Source organism: Pseudoliparis swirei, chromosome 17 (genome assembly GCF_029220125.1).
Source record: "Pseudoliparis swirei isolate HS2019 ecotype Mariana Trench chromosome 17, NWPU_hadal_v1, whole genome shotgun sequence".
Lineage (NCBI taxonomy): Eukaryota > Metazoa > Chordata > Actinopteri > Perciformes > Liparidae > Pseudoliparis > Pseudoliparis swirei.
Genome location: NC_079404.1, coordinates 14768264 through 14796223, shown reverse-complemented (window position 1 = coordinate 14796223; position 27960 = coordinate 14768264). Strand labels below are relative to the sequence as shown.

The 27960-nt window shown below is 41.7% G+C and overlaps 1 protein-coding gene across 1 annotated transcript; it reads left to right on the top strand.

Moving 5' to 3' along the window:
• The first annotated feature begins 206 nt into the window (after positions 1-206).
• Positions 207-27935, top strand: pcsk2 (proprotein convertase subtilisin/kexin type 2). The gene is made up of 12 exons (XM_056435498.1): positions 207-577; positions 2240-2344; positions 8572-8685; positions 9111-9219; positions 10207-10244; positions 14642-14718; positions 16335-16423; positions 17785-17960; positions 19840-20055; positions 21442-21542; positions 22816-23043; positions 26867-27935. The coding sequence occupies exons 1-12, from the start codon at positions 383-385 to the stop codon at positions 27354-27356; spliced, it is 1938 nt and encodes a 645-aa protein (XP_056291473.1). The 5' UTR covers positions 207-382; the 3' UTR covers positions 27357-27935.
• Positions 27936-27960: the final 25 nt, after the last annotated feature.

Here is a 27960-nt window from a genome sequence, read left to right as displayed (position 1 = left end):
AAAGCTCATCTGGAGGGAAGAAACGACGGGGCACACCCGCCGGAGCCCATGGGTACGACGTCACGAGCAGAAACTACCCGAGCGAGTAAGGTAAATTAATTACCGATGAAATAGAGGAGGAGGAAGAGGAGAGAGATACAAAGCTGAGGATGCAGGTTTGGTCCAAAACACACAACCTCCCCACTCTCAGCAGGCAGCAGGAGCAGCTCCACCTCGGCGACATACAACTTCCAGTCAGCTGACGACGAGGAGATGCGTCCGCAAAAGCTTTGATTCGACCTCTCTTCTCGTCCTCCTCATCCTCCCATCTTTAGCGAGGAGCAGCCCGCACGCTGATTCCAGCTCGACGGCCAGGCACACGGATTGACACAAGGCAGACACGATGCGTGGATCTCCCCGACATGGGACAGCCGTGGGATTTATAGTGCTGCTGAACGCGCTGCTGAACGCGCTGCTGCTTGCGACACAGGCTGCAGAAGGAGCGTTCACGGACCATCTTCTGGTTCAGTTGCACGAGGACGCGCAGGATGAGGCGCACCAACTTGCAGCACAACATGGGTTCCAGAGTGCCCGAAAGGTAGAGATGCGTGGAGAAAATGGTCACGCATTGCTTGCACTGTATGGCTTTAAAAAATATATCTTTCTCCTGAGGAAGAACTTAAAACAAAGCAACAATAGTGATTTATTATTGTCAATCAATAATTCTAATTAAATGCTAAAAATATCAATCTACCCATAACATAGATGTGGATGTTTGAAATATAGCCTATCGTATTTAGCAACATTCTCAGACCAGCAGCCTAAATATGAATACTGAGGCTTCTCATGGTTTTATTTTGGTTTGACTTCATTACACTTTTGTCTGATTTTATGATGTAATTCACACTCAAACGCAAGCCCTGGTTAGGTTGCCCATTGGCCTGTGGCCCTGGGGACTCAAAGTTGCCTTGCATCCAATGTCAGTGTCCTAGAAAGAAAATGAAGAAAAATAAGCTTGGAGATTTTATTTCTGTGAAATACATTTGAAATTATATTTTTATGAATATCTTTTGTGAAATATGTTTCTTTTTTTAATACATTACATCTCTCACAACATGAAGTTTAGATTGTGATGAATTCCAGTCGTTACATGTCAAGTCATTAAATATCATTAATGGATCATCTTAAGATAACCTTTTTAACCATAACATTATATGACATTTCAAAAAAATCTATCACTCACACACAGAGTAGGCTACAGTGTATTCAGATTGCATAACTTGATATACATATAGCTTCCCTGCAGACACCTGAAACAATATGTCTTGCAAATGCATGCACACATCAGAACATGTCAAAAGATGCATAACAAACCATTAATGGCAGACCAATGGATATAATTCCCTGACAGTGTGTGTCTTGTTACATGTCAAAATAAATGTGTGGGTGAAATTGGCCGGAGCCATAGCCAGTGAGGCGTAGCAGTGAACAGAAGGCTGTCTCCACAATAACAAAAAGGTGTTTTAATCTGGAACTAATCTCTGTGTGGTGGTTGCGCAGCAGTCCTGTTTGCTAGTTCCATTCATTGTTGCTCTAGATCACACCCACCTCTCCCCATCTACTGCCTCCCTGCCTCCTAGGTTATGTAATCTGCAGCTATATTTGTCTTAATGGGATATGCATCATAAAACAATGTCTGTGTCGTTTGATTTATTTTCTATTGTTGCTTAATTAACTAGACCAGGACCCTGAACTGAGATGCACAAATGGGAGCCCAAATAGAGATAAAAGAGAGAGGACGAGACCTGACATCAGCAAATATTTTTGGGGCAACAGTGATATAATTTAAGTGCAATGGAAGAAAAATAATCCTCATCCTTCCATTATCATTTCTTTTTCACATTAGATCTGACAGGCGCATCTGACAGTGTTTATTTCGAGGATTGACCCTGGCTGTTGTGAGCATAAGGAGGGCTTTAATCTGTGCACAGTGTTGGAGGGAAAGCTCCGGAGGATGCATCTCATTTCCCTGCCTTTTATTATGGTTCATTCCATCACTGTTCACCACTGCCTGAACATAGATCCTTCTTAAAAACACATGGAATCAGTGAAAGACGACCCGCTCTCCTTCTCCTCCATTTATATAGAATATGGTGTCGAGCTAATTCACACACTTTCTGCTTGCTGCCTCTGTTCTCATCTCTGCTTCGTCTCCTGATCTATCTTCTACCTCTTGTTTTATTTAATTTTTTGTATCCAGCTTTCCTTTGGAGAGGGGCTCTTTCACTTCTATCCTCAGGACACTTCGAAGAGGCGGAGCAAACGCAGTGCCCACAGCAAACAGCGGCTCCAAAAAGACCGAAGGGTAAGCATAGACACACACACACACATGTGCACACTGAGAAACGCACGCTTTGTGTGGAATCTTTACATCTGCCTAGAGCAGCGGTTCCCAAACTCAAGAATGCCACGGCCCAATTTGAAATCTGAAAATCTTCTGCGGCCCACCCAAGCCTTAAATCACAACCAGCGTTGACGAAGCGTTGTCGACGGGGGGGCATGGACGGATTAAGAAACCACGGGCCCCTGGGCCTGGACGTGTCAAGGCCCCCCCCCCCCCCCCGCAACAAAAAAAATCAAAATAATAATTGACGTAAAAAAATAAAAAAATTTTTTTTTTAAACATCGCTAACAAAACAGTCCGTATGGAACAACGATACCGGAGCTGAGCAGACAACATAACGCGAATTATATGACCATGACATGAATGACTTAAGCCTAGCATATACCGGCTATGGCGCATCGTGTCACATCATCATATCAATACAAAGTTAATAACAGCTACTTCACGCAGAGGCTCTGGCTTAGGGGCCCCCTGAGCTCCCCTGAGCTCATGGGCCCCTGGTGCCGGTAGGCTCGTTCGGTAATCCATCCCTCAGTAGGACTATTGGGGCCCTGTTACTGACATGAATGACTTAAGCCCAGCATATACCGGCTACGGCGCATCGTGTCATATCATCATATTCATATCAATACAATGTTAATAACAGCGATGTCACGTGCGGAGGCTCAGGCCTAGGGGCCCCCTGAGTTCATGGGCCCCTGGGCCTGGGCCAGGTAGGCCCGTTGGTTAATCCATCCCTGGGGGGGGGGGCGTGCTAGTGAGAGGGTGTTCACCTGTGCAGGGTTTTTCCTGCATTGAGAAAATGTGGGCGCGCGCCTAAGCCGTAATTTAACACTGAGGTGTGCTCACCTGTGTGCGCGCATCCCGGCTGAGGGAGGCGCGCGCCGGCATCGGAGCTCTGGCGCGCGCGAGCCGAGAAGAGTTGACGGGGGGTAGACGAAAATTACAGGGTGACGGGTGGTCAGATTTCACCCTGTTATAATAGTAGGGGAAACACTGGAGTTGATAAGCGTGTCTTCTTGTCAAACATTTTTTTGGGGAGCACTGAAGACCCATTTTGACCCAGGAAAAACCCTGCTGTGTGCGCGGATGTGTCGGCGCGCATCACGGCAGACAGAGCGATGCGACCCGAGAAGTGTTAACGGGGGGTGCTGAGCGATTAAACATCTCTCTTGTTCTGCCTGTTTTGTGATATACAGGACTGTCTCAGAAAATTAGAATAGATAAGTTCTTTACTGTAATGCAATTAAAAACAAAACATGCATTCTGGATTCATTACAAATCAACTGAAATATTGCAAGCCTTTTATTCTTTTAATATTGCTGATTATGGCTTACAGCTTAAGAAAACTCTAAAATCCTATCTCATAAAATTTTAATATTTCCTCAGACCAAGTTAAAAAAAGATTTATAACAGCTGAGTGTTTGTCAAGGCTCAGGAAACCCTTGCAGGTGTTTCGAGTTAATTAGACAATTCAAGTGATTTGTTTAATACCCTACTAGTATACTTTTTCATGATATTCTAATATTTAGAGATAGGATATTTGAGTTTTCTTAAGCTGTAAGCCATAATCAGCAATAAATCAGAATAAAAGGCTTGCAATATTTCAGTTGATTTGTAATGAATCCAGAATGCATGACATTTTGTTTTTTTAATTGCATTACAGAAAATAAAGAACTTCATCACAATATTCTAATTTTCTGAGACAGTCCTGTACATGCCTAAAAGGCGCCTAATATTTCTAGACTGAAATAATATCGGCATTATAATTATTATAACTATGAGGATTTTTTTAGTTGCCTATTTTGTGGAGCCCCCTCAGGACTTGGTGCCCTACGCGCAGCGCGTAGTGCGCGTTATGGGAGCGGCGGCGCTGATCACAACTCTGATCAAAACATAAACTAATACTACAAGAGGGCGCCCCATTTGACATTGTTTTGCGGTCAGAAAAATAGGTCAGATAAAAGAATAACACACAATTTAAATCATAAATATTTTTATATTAATTTCAAACTTTTCAAAATTGAAAATTAAAAACATTTTATTTATTTATTGTAAATGACCTCTCGCGGCCCACCTGCAGTACCTTCGCGGCCCACCAGTGAGCCGCGGCCCACAGTTTGGGAATCGCTGGCCTAGAGCATGGATCCCCATTTACTGTGCATCAGAATAGTTTCCTTGAGACTATTGTCCATCTAGAATGCAGTGCAACACCAAACGTACTCAGAGCAAGCAGAGCTCACCGGGACAGACCACATGTCATCAAAAGCTACTCGATAAATATTGAACTTACTGGACAGAAAAGCCAACATCATGAGGACGGACATATTATTCAATAAGAGAGGAAAAAAGAGACATTACATCAGGGGGATATAATTGAAATTCAAAAGCAGTTAATATCTGTAATGAATGGAGTATTGCTTTATAATGCTGATGTTGCCCATCTCTAAACCACTAACAGAAACTACCGCTTATAGATGTGCCTTTTGGTGATATTTCTAGATTTTTTGAGGAATATAAATGCTTTGAATATGTTTCCTTATAATGTCCCATGTTTGTATTGTAAGATTTGTGTTTATATGCTTTCCTATGAAAAGTTTTGACAAGGCGCAAATACAATAGGCCTAGTTGGGAGGCTCAAGGATAGACTCAGAGCACACTAGAGAGACTGTATATCTCGTCTGGCCTGGGAATGCCTCCGGGTCCAAAATGATGAGCTGGAAAGTATTTCTGGGGAGAGGGACGTCTGGAATACCCTGCTCAGCCCCCGCGACCTGCATGCATGGCAGAGGATGGATGGATGGTTGTCGTTGTAGCAGTGGTACATTGTAAACTAGAACATCAGAGCGCACTATTGGAACTACACTCCCACCCTGCAGGACTTGTACACCAGGAGGTGCAGACCAGCAGGATCATGAAGGATCCTCACCACCCCAACAACAGACTGTTTCAGCTGCTGCGGTCAGGCAGGCGCCTCCGTCACGCTGCAAGAACAGAGAGACTGAGACGGAGTTTCTTTCCTCAGGCCATCAGGATTGTGAACTCGACCCCCACACACACACACACACACACACACTTACATTGTGTTGTTTTTTATTTGTAAATAGTGTGTACTTGTTGCCCTTGCACATTCCTGCTGAGCATTGCCACTTTCATTTCACTGCACACCCTGTGTGTGTATGTGACAAATAAAACATCTTGAATCTTGAATCTTGAATCTCATAATATGCCATGTCTCCAAGCTTTTAAAAATAAATAATAAAACAGTCGCTCTGTGTGTTTAGCTCTGTCCACCGTCGGAGTCGGTGATAGTGGAGGTCTTGCTGCCGACAATCAACTAACCTCTCAAATTGCACTTGTGAGAGGTGCTAATGAAAATAAATGCGAGCCACTCCACGAGCTAATACATTTAATGAAAGTGAGACAGCACGAACATGGGCAGGTCTACGTTCCAGATGCTGGGCTTTAATCAGATGCTTGATGTGCTCATATGCGACACTGCAGTTATTGATTTCTGTGCATCTCTAGAAAGGATGTGGTCAGCTCGCCTGGTTTAATGTTGCCTGTTTATTATTCTGAAGTGTCTTCCTCCCGCATGTTTCAAGACATATCTCAGTATTACACATGCAGTAATGTCAAAAGGAAAGGAAATATTCCGTTGCATTCTAACATCGAGACATATATGGAGAAAAAATTTATTAATATTATTTTAAAGGTTGGAAAAATAATTTGACCTTTATAGTAATCTGTTATTGTTTCTTTATTTAAAGCAGTCCATGCACACTGATTTAATACTGGAACACTTTAAATGAGCAGCAGCTCTGAATGCAGTGTGTGGGATGGATATCGAGGTGTCCCAGAAGCACTGGTATTTGTTTGACTCCATTAGTGAAGCATGTTGACACACTTCTAACTCACCCACAAGCTTTTACTTGTATTCCTCTACATCTTTTTCTATGCTTCCTTGTCCTCCCTTGCCCTTTTACATCTCATGTCCCACATTAATTCAAATGAGACGTCTTTTCATCCACACATCCGTGTCTTCACCCCAAACCATCCATCCATCCCTGGTTCCTCCCTCCCATATATATTTTTTTAACACCACAAATACTTTCAAATGTATTTAAGGCCTACGAGGATGTAGGTGAGAATAAAGGTGGGAAATAGAATACATCCTGAGAGCCACATGCCTGGGAAAGCCTAGAGGAAAATAAGGAAGAGGATATAGCCGGCCCGGCTCTTTTATTTGAAGTGAGCTGGAGCATTGTGAGTTGTGAGGAGGCAGCGGGCAAAGGCGAAGAGTGATGGTGGTGCATGGGCACTGTTTGATGTTGTGAGTGGGCAGCACGACATGCTGTCTGTCTCAAGGGAAATACAGCGTTCCTGCCAAGTGATGGAATAAATTGATGATGGATGGAGAGAAGTATGGGGGGTGGGAGGGATAATGTAGAAAGTGCTGGTGGTTTCCCTCTCAGAACCAGAATCAGCTTCATTGGCCATGTATGTGTGCACATACATGGGATTTGAAATCGGTTACACGTACGCTCTCATCGTTCATACATGTAATTTACAAATAACAGGATTAATATATAAAAAAGACGACAACAACATGTATGTACAATATAAAAACAACAACAGTGAAAATGAATTGGGGATGTTAGTGCAGAAAGAAAGTGGTGATAGTGCAAGTAGTGCAGATGGATGCGTCTGATTAAGTGTTCAAATGTGAATATAAAGTATTTGAAGACACGTGTAACATGAGGCCAATCGAAAAAGGAAGTCCTCCAAGACAGAAGACACATGTGCAAATATATAGGGATTTTTATTATCTTCAGAACTGACGGGTCATTTAAATGACCTGTGTTGATTCTCAGTGTGTGCGCCTCCTGATTGCGTAGAGTATGCCATAAAAGAAAGATCTGGATGAATAGGCTTTGGCCATTTTAAAAGGCCATCTTAAGTGCTGCTCTGCTCTCTTATCTGTGGTGGTACACACAGCGAACAATGCCGGTTTCTCTCACGTCACACTCGAGTGAATTTGCTAAAAGTATAAGCACAAATGGAACATGTAGCCTCAGTGACTTGTTTTCAAAATGTAGCTTTTACACCATGGAAATCCTTTTTTTTTCTCATTAGCGTCACTATTTCAGGTATAAAAAACAATTACATGAATTACTTTTTTTCTGCAATTTTTATGTTATAATTTTAATATTTTTTTAATGTATGTTATTCAAAGTAAATAAGGTCAAGCACATTCTCTCCTGGTCACCTAAAATGACCTAAACCTTGAGACCGCTTTGACAGTTGGCGGCACATTTCCAATGAAGAACTTTTCTTCAGGCTTTGTTTAGAGTACAAGACTGAAATAGATCAAATGACTCATGCTTCCTTCACTTCTCCCCAACATCTTCAGTTTTTCCAAATGTGTGAATGTGCCTATTTGATGAAACCTCACAGGAAAAGGTGTGTGATTTCCAATTAGAACGGCTGAATTGATTGGCTACAGTTGGTTGCTGTCGTCGTCACAACTGCAGACAGAGATGAACACAGTGAAATATTGGTGTTTTTCTTGGCTTCATTTCTAAATGTAACAGAAACAAAAATACACCATTGTCAGAGACACCCAATCATTTTGATGACAGCAGCCCAGCAATCGAGAACCTACATTTCCCGACGTTTATCCCCATCATTGACGTCCTCTGTCCTATGTTATCATCTACTGCTTGATAAATGGTGCTGTGGCAGCTTTCAGTGAGAATTGGTAATCTAAAACACAGCTGTTCAACCGCCTGTGAGTCTCTTTGACGATTCAAAGAAACACAACTGTATTTGTGAGGGTAATTGCTGTCGCTATTTGTTAAAAAACGTACTAAGAGGAGAAAAGAAAACTCCATCGCTTGTGTGGCAGGTGAGTCTGGAAGCCTTGGCTCCAGCTGCTGCCTCTCTGATTAGACAAGAAAAGCCCTTTTGATGTACGTGATGTTCTGCCTTCATGGTACAGTAGAACACAGCTGGGTCTGCTGATTTCCAGCGGACAGAGCAGCACACACCTACTGTACATCTCACATATCATATTAAATCCCATTTATAATTCCACTTTCATTTTGCTCTTGAAAAGAGGATTTGTGAGGTAATGTGTCGCCTTTAAATGGATCCTGACCTTGTGCTTCTTTTGCTTTTGTCCCCAGGTGAAGAACGTCTTGGAGCAAGAGGGTTTTAGTCGTCAAAAGCGAGGCTACAGAGATCTCAATGTTGTTGAAGTCAACATGACTGACCCTCTATTCACAAAACAGTGGTATCTGGTGAGTAATAAACCAAGTGGCCGCCTGGATGCCGCATGACCTTCAGCAAAAAAACATCTTAATTACTCAAGCCAGGCATATTCACACTACTTTAGGAATCAACGTTGTTATTCATTCTTTAATAAGCCTTGCCAATACTATCCACGCCATCTCATCGCAGCATTCATGCCGCTTAGTTTCCTCCCCTCTTGTTTACTCTAACTGGCAAGCGTGACTTTTACGCCTGCTGTCAGTCATCTGGCTTGTCTTATCGCTGACATTTAATTTCCCTTCTTCCCACCTTCACTCTCCCATCCTCAAGCAGTCTTTATCCATACACCCCAGCCCACCCTCCTTCTGTTTCCTCCATGTTGACTAATTTTCTAATGGCAACTCACTGGGGTGCTGTGAGTCATGGAAGTTCTCCATATTGTCTGAGCGATTAGGTAAACACAGGCCAGGCAGACGGGACCCCTGGGCTGGATCTTAATGTGGCTGAAGCTTGGCAACTGGGCTACACGGGCAGAGGAGTTACCATCGCAATCATGGACGACGGTGAGTGTGATGTAAATACACACTTATACCTGCATGTATTTATTTGCCCTGCTGATTTATCTGCACGTATATCTGTTTATTATACAGTGCAATGAATGGTCAGACAAGTTAACATTCCAGATTATGTACGGTGACCACTGAGACTTGTCATTCTCTGTTGAAGGTGATTCACAAATTCTGATGTAAGACATCGGACCAATGGCAAAGCTTCATGTTACTCTGTAATGAAAAGCATGAATCTACATCGTTTTCACTTTTTGGGTTTAAGTGTTGGGATTTTCTCAATTCCCACAGAAGCATTTTATCATTTCTGTCAATCTGTGAATGTAAATCACCAAATATGGAGTTAATAAGTAAAAACAAATCGTTATGCATTTCTTTTCCAACTTTGTGTTACTGTACGACTGGTAAAATGTCTTAGAGTTTCAACCAGATGTGATACACTTGTGAATGCAACACCTTCACCTCCTTCCTGTCTTGAATGATATATTTCTAAATGGTACACTTATGATAGCAACTATTGGCAGGAAAGCTATTGGCAATATACAAGAGTAAATCTAGGTATAAGGTGTTTAAATAAGTAGTACATAAAAATGCATTAATTCAATATCACAATGGAGAACTAAGTATAATAAAATTAAAATAATCCTTCAAAATAAACAGGGACAAAACAGTAAGCTTGACTTTTTAAAACACCAAGCTATAAATTGCATGATATAACACAATACCATTGTTGTCGTCGTCAAATGAGCTCCGGCGCCAGCAACACGGACGAAGGCCGAACATCATTTGCACCTACCACCCTCACTGCATGACACAAAACCAGCTTTACTCAGCTAATTGTTTCCGTTAGCTGTTATTTCTTTGTTGTGTCATTAAGAACCAAACCAAACAAAATGGGAAACGGTGGTGAAACAGCAACGAGATATTGGAGGTCACACCCTCTGATGCTCAATATCACTAATAACTGTCAACATCACATTTCAGGCATCGACTATCTACATCCAGACCTGGCATCAAATTATGTGAGTACTCCAGTGTTGTTGAACTTCATACTTTCCTTCGTTTTCCATTCAGAGCTATTAATGAGTAAAGCGGCGGTTCAGGTAGTCGATTTCATGGGCTTTGAGTGGCGTGCCATCGACGGTGACAGGTGCTTTCCACGCTGCCTTCATGGCCGCCGAGTCTCCTTGTATTCTCGTAGGACGCAGCGACAGGCAGACGGCCAGCCAAGCTGTTTAATGTTAATGCACACTGCACTGTGGCAGGCGCAACGGCAGGCCGATCTGTCACAGGCAGAGATAATGCCAGGGTAGTTGGCGCTGCATAATGTGACGCTCTATCTCCAGAATACTGATAACAGAACATTAAAGGACAAGAGGGATTGCGAAATGAAACAAGGAATTCCAGACGGCTTAGTCTGATTTGACTAGATCATTTGCAGGTGCGTCCGTGGAACTGCGCTGTGCCGTCGTCTGGAATCTGAGGAGTTTCAAATAAACCAGACAAACGGAGGCGCTGTGAAAGAGTGGTGCTTTTTAGTTTTAAAAATATCCCCTTTTGACAATTATATCCATGCTTTTAAATTGGAATTGTATTTAGAAATGCCGGCAAGTTACCTTCCTCACTGATTTGCAGAAATAATAAAGATTACCCCGGCACAGCGTGATCTATCTTTTGTTACGCCTCAGCTCTTGGGACTATGTGATCCTTTTCAAGGCGGCTTGCATACGTGTTGTCTTCTGCGTGCATGTCTCTGGCAACTTACCGCTAAGTTCGCCTGTTTCTTGCCTATGAACAGAGATGAGCCGTGGCCCAAAAATAACACTCAGTCTCAGCTGGTGATATGGGAGCATGCTCTATCATGCTGTGCATAGATCCATTGGGCGTGTTTGTATGAGCATGTGCAAGAGAGAGAGACGCTGTGAATGTAATCCTGTTTTTGTTCCCGTCATCGAGGCGTTTCACAGTCCCACGAAGACCTCCGATCAGCAACTGACTGAACATAACATTTGCGTTCATCACCTTTTTCAGTTAGATTTTAATTTATTGTGTGGTTGTGGATCTTTGTGTGTGTGTGTGTGTGTCTTTGTAATATGCGTGTCAGCATTGGACAACAAAATGTTAGTTTATGGAAGTGTGTTTGTGTCTTGTAAGATCACCTATTTGGTGTGATGATCATACTGCAATAGCTCAATAAATATGTTAATATGGTGAGTTAATGTTTGTGCGCTGAGACGAGACATTGTCTAACTTGATAGATCGATTCCATGGCTTATTAACCTGCAAATACCAAAAGTTATACTACTTTAAATATATTGTCATATAATCCAATCCAAGAAATATATCCACACAGATAATTGTATAATGCGGCAACGCGATCATAATAGCAGATATACTGTTTTGTGTATTTCTTAACTTGAACAGTATTATATATCAGATGGTGGAAAACATCTCTGAGGAAATCTGGTTGGGTTTCATTATAATACAATTATGATCCTGAATTTGACCCAATTCCTGAGTGTGCCGTTACTCGTTGTTTTATCTCCAAGCTTGCCAGCGCCTGATCAATACGTGTGTTGTGTTAGGCTACTCCAACATTTGGAGGAAAGGCAGCAGATGACTTTTTACTCCGTCTCAAAGAGAATTTGTGCAAATGTTACTACACCCAGGGAAGTTACCATGACAACATTTTATGATCTCACATTACCATGAAGTAGATCTCATATGTTGCTTTTGTAGGAGAGGCGGAGCAAGAGAGCAATAGAGAGAGAAAGTGCAAGCGTCGATAAAATTAGGTTAAGAGATTTACAGTCTACGGCTCTTCAACGTTGGAAATGGCTTCAATTGATGTTCACAACTATGTTTTTAAGAGTTGATCGAAAGACGCATCTGTCGTCACTGTATGCTCGGATCTTAGGAAATACTCTCTTTAATGGGAATAAAGTATCTTGCAAAGGACTTCCAAGTACATTCACAGTCAACAGCAAACCTGCATCCGCTCTCCAGATTATAGACCAGATTATCAACACCAAATGGAGAAATGAAGTCAGCCATGATGACATGATACATGGCCCTAAAAGAAAAACATGAGGATGTTTTGTTTGCACATAGTTCACTTTGTTATCAACATATATAATAAATCAGGAATAAAAGTGATTATCCACAAAAACAGGCTTCAATCTGGGTTTAAATGATTTGTTTTTTTGTGTTGGAAACAGTCCTCAGATCCTTTACTCGAGTAAAAAACAGTACAACAAACATACTAAAATTCACATAAAAGTGCTAAATTCAAAATCATACTTTCAAAACAGTACAGAAGTTCTGCAGAAATGGGACTCTTATGTATTAAAATCTATGTAATTATTAGTTAAAGGGTCACAAGCTAAACCTGGTTGTGAGATGATAAAAACAAAGGCTTGCTCCAAAAATGTGTATTACTTTTCTTTCATCTTTGCTTTTTTTCTGAAATATTGGATATTTTTTGGTAGGCCGTGACCGTAGGCCATATTTGGTGGAACTGCCAGCAACTCATAGTCATTGTCAAGACACAGTTTTTATATAAGGGTCACAAATCAAAAGAGTTTATAGTAGGAATATATTAAAAACATCTTGTTTTTTACATGTAAAACCTAAATTATAAAATGAAACACTAATTGCAGCTTTAAGATGAATGTAGTAGAGTAAAAGGCACAACATTTCCTTCTGTATTGTAGAGGACTAGAAGATGAAAGCATCAGAAACATACATGGAAATATTCAATTAAAGTACAATAATTCAGAAGTTACACTCAAGCACAGTACCTCGTTAATTTCTTTCCAAAAACATTTATTTGACTTTATCTCCAGAAAAACAGAGCACACGGCTTCCGCTCGAGCAGCTTTAAATCATTGCTCTCTCAAGAACCATTTGCTCCGAGAACGGTGAACAGACAAGGGTTGCCGGGGAAAGGTGAGGTGGCACGATCCATTATTGTGACCACGGCCGCTCACAGGACACCAGAGGAAGAACAGAGGCTGATTGATAGCAGCAGATATGAACTTGAGAAGCACAGCAAGTGATTCATGGACAGGCCCTTGGGTCATTTATTACTGGGACTCAGCACTTTTCACTCCATTTAATGAACAAGAAAAACACACACACTCCTGCTCGGGATGTAAGCACACAACCTGTTTGGGAGCAGCGTGTTCTCCATTCAAAAATATTTCTCTGTGAATAATGATAACAGTTACAAGCCAATCTTTATAATATATATATATACAAAATCACATATATATTTCTTTTTGACATGTTTAAGTACAATAAAAAAAAAATAGAGAAGTAGAAATAATCCTTCTTGTGTACCCCGGGCGTCGCTACTTTCCTCCAGTCACCTGCTCCACATCGTGATAATTGTTTCTTCATCAGGTCAGGCCGCATTTGCCGGTTAGCTTTCTCTTTGCCGCTGAATGAGTCATCTTCCAAATGTCAGCCAGCAGAGCTGTCAGGCCTGTGCGTGGAAACAGCCCCAGATGGATCTGATGTGTGCAGTTCTATGAACACGGCCGTGCTCATGACCACAAGAAGCACCTGTTATTTTGTTACAGGGCAAAATAAATAACCACAACAAGGGGCGTGAGTGGCGGCGAAAGGAGCGATCATTGCAGTCGCTTAAGATGAACTTTGAAAGAAGGTTAAAGAAAGAGCAACACGTGATCGACTTTCAGATGTCTGCTGAATCTTGAAACCAACTGTGTGTGTGTATGTTTGTGTGTGTTTTTGATCCTGAGGACATGGCTGTTCTAGTAATTACGTTGACTGCATTAATGTCTCTCTGGCAGATGTGTGTCTCTTGCGTCTTGTTTCTCCTGCTTTTCCATTGCCGTTCATTCTGATCCTATTACTTCTGGCGATGTGGAATTAAATGCCGACAGTGATTGGGCCATTATTTTCTCGGCTTGAAATCCCCGCTGTGACCACACATTATTCTAGTATCGCCGCAGAGGAAAGATTTTGTATGGGGCCGAGTTTCTTTCCATCGACTTACTTAACAAAACATCTGAAATTGAATTTAAAAAAGGGACAGCGTGACATTTTGCAAAATACACCTATTCCCTGGTAATAAGAGATGGATAACATTCTCATGTCTAAGTTGAATATGATGCTTCTGCTGGTTAACTTAGCTAAGCATAATCATAATCAGAAATGTTTCAGTATGTTTGCAGATTCAAGGAATTGGTGATTGGTGGGAATACACAGTGCAATAGTAAAAGCCATAATTAATAAGAAGAAATATGATAAACAAACAATATAACAGTTTTTACCTGGGGTCATATGCCAGACTATTTCTTGGAAGAACCAGTGACCCTTCCACCAATTCCCAAAAAACCAGTTCTATCATGATGCTGTTGTTTTTGTAAATGCATCCAATTGGTCCTTTCAGAACGCCGATGCCAGCTACGACTTCAGCAGCAACGACCCGTTCCCATTTCCACGCTACACAGACGACTGGTTCAACAGGTAAAGCTCATCCAGCCGACCCCACGCACACACACACACACACACACACACTGGCTGTGTCTACTACCGGACACTTTACGAAGTACACTGCAATACAGTGCACTGACATCTGTAGTGCACTGCGTCGCTGATAAGTGCTGTATCAAATGGAACACTTACGTTAACCACTTGGCGGAAGTGACGGACGCAAATCTGTTCACGGCACCCGCGAAATTAAGCCGGGAGTGACGTACGCAAATCTGCTTGCGATACCCGCGAAACTTAAACTGACAAAATGAATGTACTTCTTGCCCTCTTTGTGTCCCTTGTTTACCATGTGGAAACTGGGACATGTGGAAACTGCGATACCTCCACAATCGCGGCAGGAGCCTCCGTGGTCTACCGCTTGTGCTACCGTAGCCACCTCGTCCGCCATTGTTTTAGAAATAAAATGAAAAGCTGGCGGAAAGGGCTCCTCCTCTTCCGCTACGTAGCCAAGATGGCGGCCGTTTAGGGCCAGTAGTGTCCATTGTTTTACACTGCATTTTTTGCCCGTTTGCAGTGCACCATCTGGGTACTTTCAGTGCACTGAATTCTGCTGGTTTTGTCAGTGTGGCGCCCTAAGCGCTGAAAGTCAGTGCTCCAAGTGCTCAAGTGTCCGGTAGTAGACACAGCCACTGTGTGTGCTCTCCCTGGAGTCTGGCAGCTCGCCTCCATTGATTTTCTCTTCACATAGTTGCATTAAGGCATAATAGTGAAGTATAAACAGAGCTGTTGTACAACGCAACACAATAGAACACATAATGTTTATTTCTACACGCTCACTTGGAGGAGATGAATGAGATAGACAAAAAGAAAGACTTGCACAAGTCAGGTCTCCTTTCAGAGTGGCAGTGTTCACAGTGGCGACCTCCTGTCTGATAAAGCCTTATCTGCCTGTAGTCTCGTAATCACACCAGGTGATCCACTGCAACACATGTCGGGGGGAAAAAGGAACAAAGAGGAATATATTCTTTCTCCTCCTCTCCTCCTCCACCATGCCTCCATTTCCTCAGATGTACCAGTGTGTCTGTGTGTGGGAGTAAGAGGGGAGTATTTGGGTTGGCCAGTGGAGCAGTTGCTGACAGTCGGGCGCAACTCGCTGGCTAATCAGCTGGTTGTTATAAATAGCTGCCCGTAGCAAAGCATGCTGGGAGAGAGGGGTTGACGCTCTGTAGTGAGGGATGGAGAGATAGACATATTACATAGTGCATATAATACACTGATATGTGCAAACATAATCAGTCGGACTCAGATGGATGATGGATAAATCATATTGTTGTCTCTCTGTGAGCTAATGTTCTACATGTCACAGAGTGTTTGTTTATTTTTAATTGATTTATGACATAATAATAATAATTCAAACTTATATAGCGCTTTTCTACATACACAAAGACGCTTGACTTGAACCTCTTCTATTAACAATTGCCTCATTCTAGTCTGGCACAAAGTCAACTAAATCACCAGTTGCACCTAATCTGGGAAATCTTATCTCAAACCTTTACCCACGAGATATCCTTTGAGATATCCTTTCAGATATCCTTTGTAAATTCATGCAAATCCTCTGAGGTGCATCCTCTGCTTTCTGCTGCCACCAGTCACGGTACCCGGTGTGCTGGAGAGGTGTCTGCAGCAGCCAACAACAACATCTGCGGCGTGGGAGTCGCCTACAACTCCAAAGTGGCAGGTTTGTGTCATATCTAAGCTCCAGTTTGGACAGCAATGACATTAAGTGGGCAGCGATGTCATTACAGAGAACATTTATAGAGATGAATGTGGAGGAACACTTTTTCATGATTTGGTATTGAACCATGTATAAACTGTAACTCACATGGTACAAACCGCAAAGGACTGCAGAGGTCAGTTAGAGTCCACATAGCAACAGGACGGCCACGTTAATCTGGACAGCTCCGAGTTTCCTTTTCATAGAGACTTTTCTTGCTAGTAAATTAATACAACCCAGAATGGGCTAACTCCCTGCACTCAAAGAAATGAATCATTGGATGAACTCAATTAAATTGTTGGCAGGTTTTCCATCCAATAATTACATGCAACTCCAACTCAAATTTAGCACATCAGTGCAATACAATGTAATTAAGTTAGTCCAACTCATTTGTATCAAATACATCTAAAATAAAATAACAATATTCATTAAATTAAATTAATTTGTGTTTGTCCAACTCAAAATATAAACTAACTAACTAAGAAAATATGCAAACTCCACACAGAAGGAACGCCCCAACTGGGAATTGAACCCACAGACCTTTGGCTTTGAGGCGACGGTGCTAGCCACTCCACCACCGTACAGCCCTGAAAGTGTCTTCACCTTGTAAACAACTGATTTTCAGAAGGCGCATGCACAAAGGGTAGTCCTCAATGAAACACATTTATTTTGAGTTGATATGCACACCATCTAACCTAAATAAATCTAATAAATGAAAGAATTCATACATTTTGTGTTCCACCCATTAAATATAAATATCTATTTTTGTAATTGATTTATTTAAATGTATCAAACAATATTTAAATGTGTCACCTCGAAGAAGGGCTTGAATCGTTTTTGTGAGTGTAAACCTAAATAAATCTAATAAATGAAAGTATTCATAGATTTTGTGTTACACCCATTCAAAATAAATATCTTCGTTTTGTAATTGATTTATTTAAATGTATCAAACAATATTTAAATGTGTCACCTCTAAGAAGGGCTTGAATCACATCATGAAACTCATTGCATACACAAACACAAGCTCGGCTCAGACATCTTGAAATGACCTCACCAATAGTTCTTGCCGCATAGTGGAGGTACAGCACTGTGTGTACTGGTCCGTTCACATTTCGAGGTTATCCAAACACACCATACAAGACAATTGCAAGCAACATTTCACAGTCGAGATATTGTAAACCTGACTGGCTGAAATATTTGTTATATATTAACCATTAATATCTACCTAAACTCTACTGTTTTCCTGTGACAGTAACAAGACAGTAAACCAACAGTAGACAGTAGATTGTATATGTCAGATTCATATGGAGATGTTGCTCTTTCAGGTATCAGGATGTTGGACCAGCCCTTCATGACTGACATTATTGAGGCATCATCCATCAGCCACATGCCCCAGGTTATTGACATCTACAGCGCCAGCTGGGGACCAACCGATGACGGAAAGACGGTGGATGGACCGCGAGAGCTCACGCTGCAGGCTATGGCTGACGGCGTCAACAAGGTAAGGCGATGTCACACGCGCGCTGTGCACAGGGTTTCAGAAATAAAAAGCAAGGGGTGGAAAAGATCGGAGTGGAGATTCAGGGCTTCTGAAGCTGATTAAGCATTCTGGTTAGAAGGTGAAACCTCTCCCAAGGCCGGCCAACAAGGGCTTGAATCTTAAATGTAGATTTACGTCTGTCTGGTTAAAGGGCAGTCTTTGATACACACACACACACACACCCGCACACGCACATACATACACACACACACACACACACACCATGCCAACAATGCCACTGCCAATTTCTTGCTCGATTAATCATCATGCACTTTGTGCATGGCATATGTGGGTTGCTTTGAAATGACCCGTCTCCGGCAGGGTAGCTGTGTCGGAGCAACGCTGACTGTAATCTCTGATCATGTAAACACAACTAATCAAGCAGCCACTCAATCGTAATGCCTCTTAGATTCTAATGATCACTTATATAAGCTTATGTGGACTGAACATTATGTTCACTGTGCAAAAAAAGGGAAACATTGAACATTGAATTATTAGGTTGCATTAACAACCCCTTCCGACAGAGTGGTTTTAACTCTGCATCTTAAACATAATCGTGTGGTTTAGCAAATTGATACCGATAATGGGAATAAATAACACAGAGGCACAAAATGAAAGCACTATGTTTGGATTGTGCAAGAGATAGAAGGCAGATGGCGAGAAGCTTGACAATGCTCTAAACATGTCTTTGCAAATCCAGCAGAGAGCTACATGAATAAGCATCGCGGAGGGAAGGACACGCCACTTTTAGTCCACTTGATCTTTTGTTCGAGGGAAACCAGCGGCCTTTTGTAGAAACAGGTGTCGCATTTGGTGAAGAGGATGCTCTCTGCATTGAGCCCCAGGCAGTTGTTTCATGTTTCAAGGCACTCTATCAGCGACAAAGATGACATTTTACCGTGTATGGATGACCATATGTGTCTGTTTGTTGTGAATTAGGTCTCAAGATTAAACTGACTACTTTTTTGTGTTTGCTTGACCACAACCAGAAGTTATGGTTCTCTGTTTCCTGGTTACTTAAAGATGGTCAAGTTGTTGCTATAAGCTACAGCAATATTTGAGAAGCTAATTAAATCAGCATCAACATTTCTCCTTTAAATGTACTTTAATTCAGGTTTAGAATGATCCTCAACTCCTTTCGTTTGTTCTTATCCCAATATCATTATTCCATAATATTGACAACAAACACTAATCCCACCAACATAAACACATAAACACAGTAGCTTCACGACTACGGGGTCGGATCAGTCTCAATAATTGCAAATGCACACAGAGAGACTCACAAATGAAAACACGAAGATTCACAATGCGCACAGAACAATTTATAAATAAATCAAATTTAAAAAATGCACGCAGAACGATTTACAAATACATTCCAATGCACACGTAAATAAATTACGATTTATATAAATGCAAAAGAAAAATCACAAATATATTTATGCATTTCTATGTGGATTTGTCTATTTGTTTGTGGATTTCTATGTATTTATTTGTGGATCGCACTGCATTTGTTTGTGGATCGCTACACACTAGCGCACGAATTTATGAGATTTATGAGGCGTGGCTCAATCTGGAAATACGTTTTTTCAACCTGGACCGATCTTTAGCCAATCAAATGCACTTTAAAGTGCTTGCAAGTGATTGACAAAACTTATGTTCAAAGAAGTACAATTTTAATACAGTAAAAGAAAAGAAAATAATTCATAAAGCACAAAAATAAAATGTTTCTTCTTCTTCTTCTTCTTCTTCTTAGTAAACTGGCACATACTAATCAATACGGTATAATCACAGTCAGATTACCAACATTTCCAACAGAACTGTAATGACTATATTGTTTTAGGGGCGCGGAGGAAAAGGCAGCATCTACGTGTGGGCATCGGGAGATGGCGGTAGCTATGACGACTGCAACTGCGACGGTTATGCCTCGAGCATGTGGACGATCTCCATCAACTCAGCCATCAACGATGGACGCACCGCCCTGTACGACGAGAGCTGCTCCTCCACCCTGGCATCCACGTTCAGCAACGGCCGCAAGAGGAACCCCGAGGCTGGCGTTGTGAGTGTGTCTGTGTACATATATGGGTTCGGAGACTGAAGTTGAATCTTTTTGAAATGCCATAGTCCCTGACGTTGCCTTTTTCCAATAGGTATTGACTTTTATCATTCAATGGCGACTCAATACTCTTTGGTAATGGTTAATGTCTTTCAAAGATGTGTCCTCATTCATGGACTGAACAGTAAATAGTTTCTTTTCAGTTGGTCCAGCAGGCACTGTATGCGTGGCCTTCAGGAGATTGGATGAAACCAGGGATACAGCCCAAGAAGCTGTTATGTTGTCATTGGTAAAGGGTTCAGGTGGAGGAATAGTTCTTCTGTGATTACCTTCCTGGACATCCAGAGGCATCATTCTGCTGTAGATGGTCAGAATAGATGCCATAACCATAACGTTTAAAGCATATAAGGGATGGGTTATTAAGAGAAATAGGAAAATGTTTTTATGGACATCTCTTTTATTATTTCTTATTGTTCGAAAACATTTTTGTTATCCTGCCAAGGGAAACCATTAGCAGAGAGTTTATTTCCACTATAGTGGTTTGACTGTTTCTTCTGTATAAGTGGAAAGAAAAGTAACCAAGCGAACAAGAGAGACACCAACGTTAATCGAGTGACTTTAGCTTTACCTGTATCATTGCCCTGGAGTATTATGTTACCAGTGTGTGATCATTAAATAGAAGGCATGGATGGGTCTCCACAATCAGAAAAACAGAGAGCATACCATCTTTGAAAAGAGAGACAGCTGAAGCGTGACAGGCGATGATGCTTATACTTCCCTTTACCGAGGGCAATTCCCTGACCTTGATGGTTCGTTTTAGGAAAAGGAACGCTCTTGTATCTTAGCTTCCACAGCACACATCCGAGAATACACCGCCGCTCTATACTATGCGTGCACAGTAATTTCCCAGTGTACGAAGGCAGCAGTGTTTGCGATTATGCAAATCACCTTTGGCTGTTTACAGAGCCACAGATCTTCCCTAGGGTTTACCCTCTAATTCCAGTCAGTCAATCTGTTATCACTTCTAATTAAGCCCTAAATTAAATAATCATCTGCTCATTCAGTAAATAAAAACGTCTCTGCTGATGTGTGTATCGAACAGTACAGCCAATATACACTTGACCCTACTTTGTGTCCTTTTCTATCTGTTTTATAAAACTTGTAAAGCAAAAGGAGTTTTGCGATTACGCACACGTCCTTTAATTGAAAACACTTTCCCAGATAATTGTATATTGAATGTCTGAGTTAGTGGCTTGGGGACTGTACAGACATTATTATGAGGGGGGGGGGGGGGGTGTTGGGGGGCTGTAGACAGGGTGGTGTAATAGTGTTTTGCGAGAAGGGGAGAGTCTTTCGAGACTGAACAATTATGTGATTTACTTATTTCAGGCCACCACGGACTTGTATGGGAACTGCACGCTGCGTCACTCTGGAACATCAGCAGCAGCTCCAGAGGCAGCTGGTGTCTTTGCTCTGGCAATTGAGGCTAAGTATGAACTCTACTGCCCCATCCGCACGCCTGACATATTTGTGATTATTACTTTAGATGGACTGCTAGTATAACACATTAATATACGTGACTCATTAATGTCCTATCTGCTGAAGAAAGTACTGGTCAGAAGGTGCACAATGCAGGCTTTCAACCACTAAATCGGGATGATATTTAATGCTATTTATTTATGAGCTGCTATGAGTGTGTCTGAACTCGTCAAAAGCACAATTGACATTTCCACTTTTCACAGAGTTGCTTGTTTATTACAACTGTAAGCTAAATGAAAAGCAAAACAGCACAAATACTGTTGCCCACAAAGTACAGACTATGTGCTTGTGTCAAGGACACAAATCATATTCAGATCAGTACAAGGCTAAAAAAATATAGTTCATAAGCTGATAAGATGGCCTCTGCTCTTATGTTTTATTTATTACTTGACATATGCATGCAGCAGAGAGACTGGGATGATTAAACTCACCGTAGTAAACTGTATGCAGGCTAAAGGGGAGAGCTTATATTATAGATGTGTACAAGAAAGTGTTATGTGTGTCATATTAATGCTGTGGTATAAGTTTATGAGTTTATTTTATAAGCCTTGTGAATTTAGAGCAGATTGTCCCTTCTGGATCAGAAAATAATTGAAAACACATGTGACTGAAGTAAACCCGCCCACACATAATTAAACAAATATGACAAATATAAAACCTGGAGATTTGCTGCTTCTCATATCCCAGAGGGGAGCCTTCCCTTTCTCTCATACGCTTCACTTCTCTCATTAAAGGCTGGCACGATTCTGCTGCCATTAACTGACACCAGTTAGGGGAGTTGAGTAAAGAAGCGGTGTTTGCTCAGCACACACAATAATGATGTTGCTGTCGGGAGGAGCGGATGCTCACCCTGTCTGGCGGCAAATAACACACAAGGCTGTTTTGCCTTTTCACTGCCCAAACACACTTGAACCAACGGCAGGATTCAGTGAGTCAGCCAGAGCAAAGCTGTCACTATACACAGCCGAGATAATGGAGGGAGACACGGACAAAGGCAACCATCTGCCTCCCAGTACAGACTCACTATCATATTAAACAAGCAGGTCATTAATGCAAATATATGAATCGGACATATTTATCATTAAATGTTTAGTTTTTTCCACTGCGAACTTGCCTGCTGGTCCTAAATTACAATGTTATCTCCCCCACCCCTTCATCACTCTATCCTGTCTTCATCATCCTGCCTCTGTCCTGTCCACCCCGGTGACCGTTGGTCCGCCCCAGCCCTGACCTCACTTGGAGAGACATGCAGCACCTGTCGGTCCTGACCTCCAAGAGGAACCAGCTCCATGACGAGGTTCACCAGTGGAGGAGGAACGGCGTGGGCCTCGAGTTCAACCACCTGTTTGGCTACGGTGTGCTGGATGCTGGGGGCATGGTGAAGATGGCCAAGGACTGGAAAACTGTGCCCGAGCGTTTCCACTGTGTCGCCGGATCCATTCAGGAGGCCCAGTGAGTCATATTTCCACAGGTTTATTGGTACACTGCATATCACATGGGCACATATCACACATATTCTGCAACTATCCCATGAAGATGTTGAAAGGACAATACTGCCGAGCACAAGAGACACACTCTAATAACTGAGTAATTCAATAAATACATCTGTGATGGGAGTGTCTACACTCAAAAAAACGATTCAAGCCCTTCTTAGAGGTGACACATTTAAATATTGTTTGATACATTTAAATAAATCAATTACAAAAATAGATATTTATATTTAATGGGTGTAACACAAAATGTATGAATACTTTCATTTATTAGATTTATTTAGGTTAGATGGTGTGCATATCAACTCAAAATAAATGTGTTTCATTGAGGACGACCCTTTGCGCATGCGCCAGCTGAAAATCAGTTGTTTACATGAGGTGAAGACACTTTCAGGGCTGTTCGGTGGTGTAGTGGCTAGCACTGTCGCCTCACAGCCAGAAGACCGTGGGTTCAATTCCCAATCGGGGCATTCCTTCTGTGTGGAGTTTGCATATTTTGTTAGTTAGTTTATATTTTGAGTTGGACAAACATAAATTAATTTAATTTAATGAATATCGTTATTTTATTTTAGATGTATTTGATTTTGATTGAAATGAGTTGGACTAACTTAATTACATTTTATTGCACTGATGTGCTAAATTTGAGTTGGAGTTGCATAAAATTATTGGATGGAAAACCTGCCAACAATTTAATTGAGTTCATCCAATGAGTCATTTCTTTGAGTGTACTTCATAACCCTGTAATATTTAAATGAGCTGCTCAGTCTGTCCAATGGTCCGACAGATTGTGTATGACAGAGATTGATGTTCTAACATGCGTTTATTAATTAATACATTTCTCTTTTGACATCTGAATTGAATATCTGTCTGACAGAATACGGTAAACCTCGCCAACAGAACTGTATACAATTACATCTAGTGCCATCTGGTTTTGATTGAAAATCTTTCAGTTTATTAAACATTTTTTTAATGTAATTTAAAGTCAAAATAACAACAAAATAAGAGTGCACAATAGCTGACAAGTTGCTGGAGCATCATCAGGAGACTTCAGAAATTTGGGGCTCTGACTCAAGTTTTCCTCATTCTGTATATTATGTGGATTCCTTTCTAATTACTATTAACAAAACAAAATATCTCTCACATGCTGTAATGTTAACTGTCTGTCTCTGCCCCCATCTTTCTTTCACTCACATTAAATGTTATCTCCCCTTGCATCACCATATCCTCATCTCCTCCATCCGCTGCCTTGTTTTCACTTCCTCCTCTGTGCTTACAGTCATCCTTGCCTTTCTACCCTCACCTCTTCTTCCTCTGTTTTATCATATTCATCACATCCCAAAGCTTTGAGCTCCCTGTGTGCGATGCCTGGTTTCCTGTGGCTTGTCCTCTTATTTATTCTAATTAGAGAACCACAAGCGCCTGGGCATGGTGTGCCTTGGAAACAATGTCAATCAGATTGACTGACAGCCAGGAAGGGATTCCAGGTGGAGGTGATCATATCTGTACCGTAGATGTGTGAGACCGAAGCTTTCATATACATCGTGAAAGTGTCAATGTGTGGGCGAAGACTAAAAAAAAGCAGACTGAATGCGGCGCATCTGTGGGTTTTTGCAACTATCAACACCTGCTTTTTTCTTATTTTAGCCTCTAATCAGTGCTTCACAGACACAGTCACGACAACATTGTGTGAAATTGTGGCTGTGTGTGTGAAGGTGTGTGTGTATTTGTGTGTGCCTCCTATGAGAACAATGGCAGATACAAAAAGAGCATCCCTTAGGAGTCATACAGCTTTTATTGGATCTCTAATGCCTTGCCCAACTATCATTATTGCAGAGTGGTTGTTAGACGTTCCATTGCAGAAAGTGGCATGAGCTAAGAAGAACCGTATATATGTGAAATGATAACCGATAAAGGTAGTATTTATGAGAGTGAACTACTCGTTTCTCTACTTGGTCTTTTTCATCAGTTCACTGTCTCCACAGCAGCACCACAGGGCTTCCTCGGCATCTATTGTGGCAGAGATATAATTACAACAAGCCCACCTCTGTGATAGTGCATCACCAGAGAAAAGCAATAAACAGCAACATCGTCATGCTCGCAAACACGCTGCTCGGCATGGATCCGATAGCTGCTCTTGCTGGCTGTGGCCTACTTAGCTGGAGGAGAACGTCTCATCGTCAGTAGAGCTGGTGGGGTTATTTTTTATTCACGCTGCCCTTCAGAGGCATCCCTCTCCCTGCTCTAGGAGCGACTGCTGCATTATCTAATGGGAACCGAGCGCCTGCTGCGCATACAATCATTTTAGGGGTCAAAAATGGGATCCGGCTTTATTCATTCCAAGACTTAGTAACACGTATAGTTATACATTCTAAAATAAGCTAATCATAATAGTAATAGCACCTTCAATGATTATGAGAATGGAGAGAAATTAAGAGTGAAGCATTAACTTATTGTTGGCCTGAAAATGTCCTATTCAGCGTTCGGTTACATGGTTCTCTGATTGTCATAAAAACAAGGCGGTTACGGTCAAAACGGCGAACATGAGCCTTCAAAACATCTGTCCTACGTGTGACGTCGCAATAACTACGTCCACCTTCTTACATCTATGTAGTTTAATGTTGTTAGTAAAATAACTGCTCAATATTTGGTTATGCAATTACTCAACATGCATTATAGAGTGTAACGTCCTGTGAAACACCCCACTGGGAATCGTTCCATTTTTCCTGGAATAGTAATCAGCCATTGCAGATCACCGCTGCACTCACCTCTCTGTTCTCTTTTCCAAACTGCTGTTCCACACGTCTCTCTCGCTCAGTTGCTGTGTGTTGTCGCTGTTGCCTTGTCACCTTCCAGCCGCCCCCATTTCCCATCCCTGCGGCGGAGCCCCAGCCTCTAATAATGTTATTAAGCCTCCTCATAGCCTTTGGTCCCCACCCTTGCCCTGCTGTGTTCTCACTCTCTCTTTCCATCACCCAAAGAGATGGGAACAGCGGTACATCTTCTTTAGCACAAAGCAACAACAATGCCATGACAATCATGCCTTTTTTCTGTGCAACATGACAAAGAGAGGCAGCATCTCCGCATGCACCTCATCCGAAAAGAAGCGACAATTTAGAAGTGCACAACATTTAATACATTTAGTTTTTTGACAAATGGCCTCAGACTTACAGTTGGCTGTATAATAAACATTATTCTGCAGAAAGGGAAATCAGCGGATTTTTATAAATGAAGTGAGACTTTGTTCTATTGTATTTATTTTTTTGTCACTAAATTCAAAAATATGAATAGTGAATGAAACCATGATATAGTATAAGACATTTGACAACAAGCATTTTTTTTAAAGCCCTTCGAACTGACGGCAGCTAGAACATTATGTGACAAACATGTGGCACCACATATAAAAGGTGGCCATGTATTGTAGACCAAATAGTAATTTATTCGCCCCACTAGAGATAAACTACACAACAAAGAAATGACAGTTATCTTTGCTGTTATGCAATCAGGGAGCAGGTTCAAAAAGGAGCGGGGGGTGGGATGATGCCATAGGAAAACCAGGTCAAGTTATTGTAGATTCAAAGGAGAGCTAGGCATGATTTAGACTGATAGAAAACACATTATTTGTTCACCTGCTCTCACAGTCATAGCTATAGCACAGGGATGGCCACATATTCTCTCTGTGATCTATCCATTTCAGTTGACTCCTTTGATTTGACTTTTGCTCATTACAATCACCGATACTTAACTGATCTTCTCTTGTTTACTTCCTCAACCTATTTCTCCTCCAGTAAAATCCAATCTGGCAACAAAGTGGTGCTGGCCATCAGCACTGAAGGCTGTCAGGGGAAGGACAACTTTGTCCGCTACCTGGAGCACGTTCAGGCGGTGATCACCGTCAACTCCAGCCGCCGCGGTGACCTCAACATCAACATGACCTCGCCCATGGGCACAAAGTCCATCCTGCTGAGCAGAAGGCCCCGTGACGACGACTCCAAGGTGGGCTTCGACAAGTGGCCCTATATGACCACCCACACCTGGGGAGAGGACCCCCGCGGGACCTGGGTCCTGGAGGTGGGCTTTCAGGGCGAGGAGCCACAGCGCGGGGTCCTGAAGGAGTGGACTCTCATGCTGCATGGAACACAAAGTGCCCCTTATATAGACCAGATAGTACGTGATTATCAGTCCAAACTCGCCATGTCCAAAAAGGAGGAGCTGGAGGAGGAGCTGGATGAGGCTGTAGAGAGAAGCCTAAAGAGCTTGCTGAGGAAAAACAACTAAAGTCTCATTTGCATGTTGCCAAGGCTTTCACTTTCTTTCATCTTTCTGCCATCTATCCTGCTCCATGCTTCACTAAATATCCTCAGTTCATCCCACTCTCTCATCATCCTCCTTTTTGTCTACCTCTCTTCAATGCTTTCTGTTATTATTAGTGTTTCAATCCGGGCCCCAACCTTCAATGAATGTGTCTTGTAATCCAATCATGATACAAGTGTAACCTTTATGAATCTGTTCGACATCGAGAAAACAAACTATATCACCAGAATTTTTACACTTTACAGAATTGTACATTGAACCAAATATAATCCACTCTCTCATGCTTTTGCTTTAACTGCCCAGTACCTCTCCTCTGCCAACTGTTGAACAGTTTGTGACTGTAAATGATTTTATGTGTCATTCTACTTAAAGTTTAATATCTTGCAAACAGAGCAGTGATACTTATTTCCGTTTATATTTTTATGTGACATGCATTGTTTCTATAAACAAGGAAAGGAATATGTGATTTATTTTGCAACCTGTGGTCCTCAGTTCATATTTCATAATCTTTGACTTATGCTATAATAAATCTATTCAGCTGTTTATTTAAGCACTTGATTTGCAACAC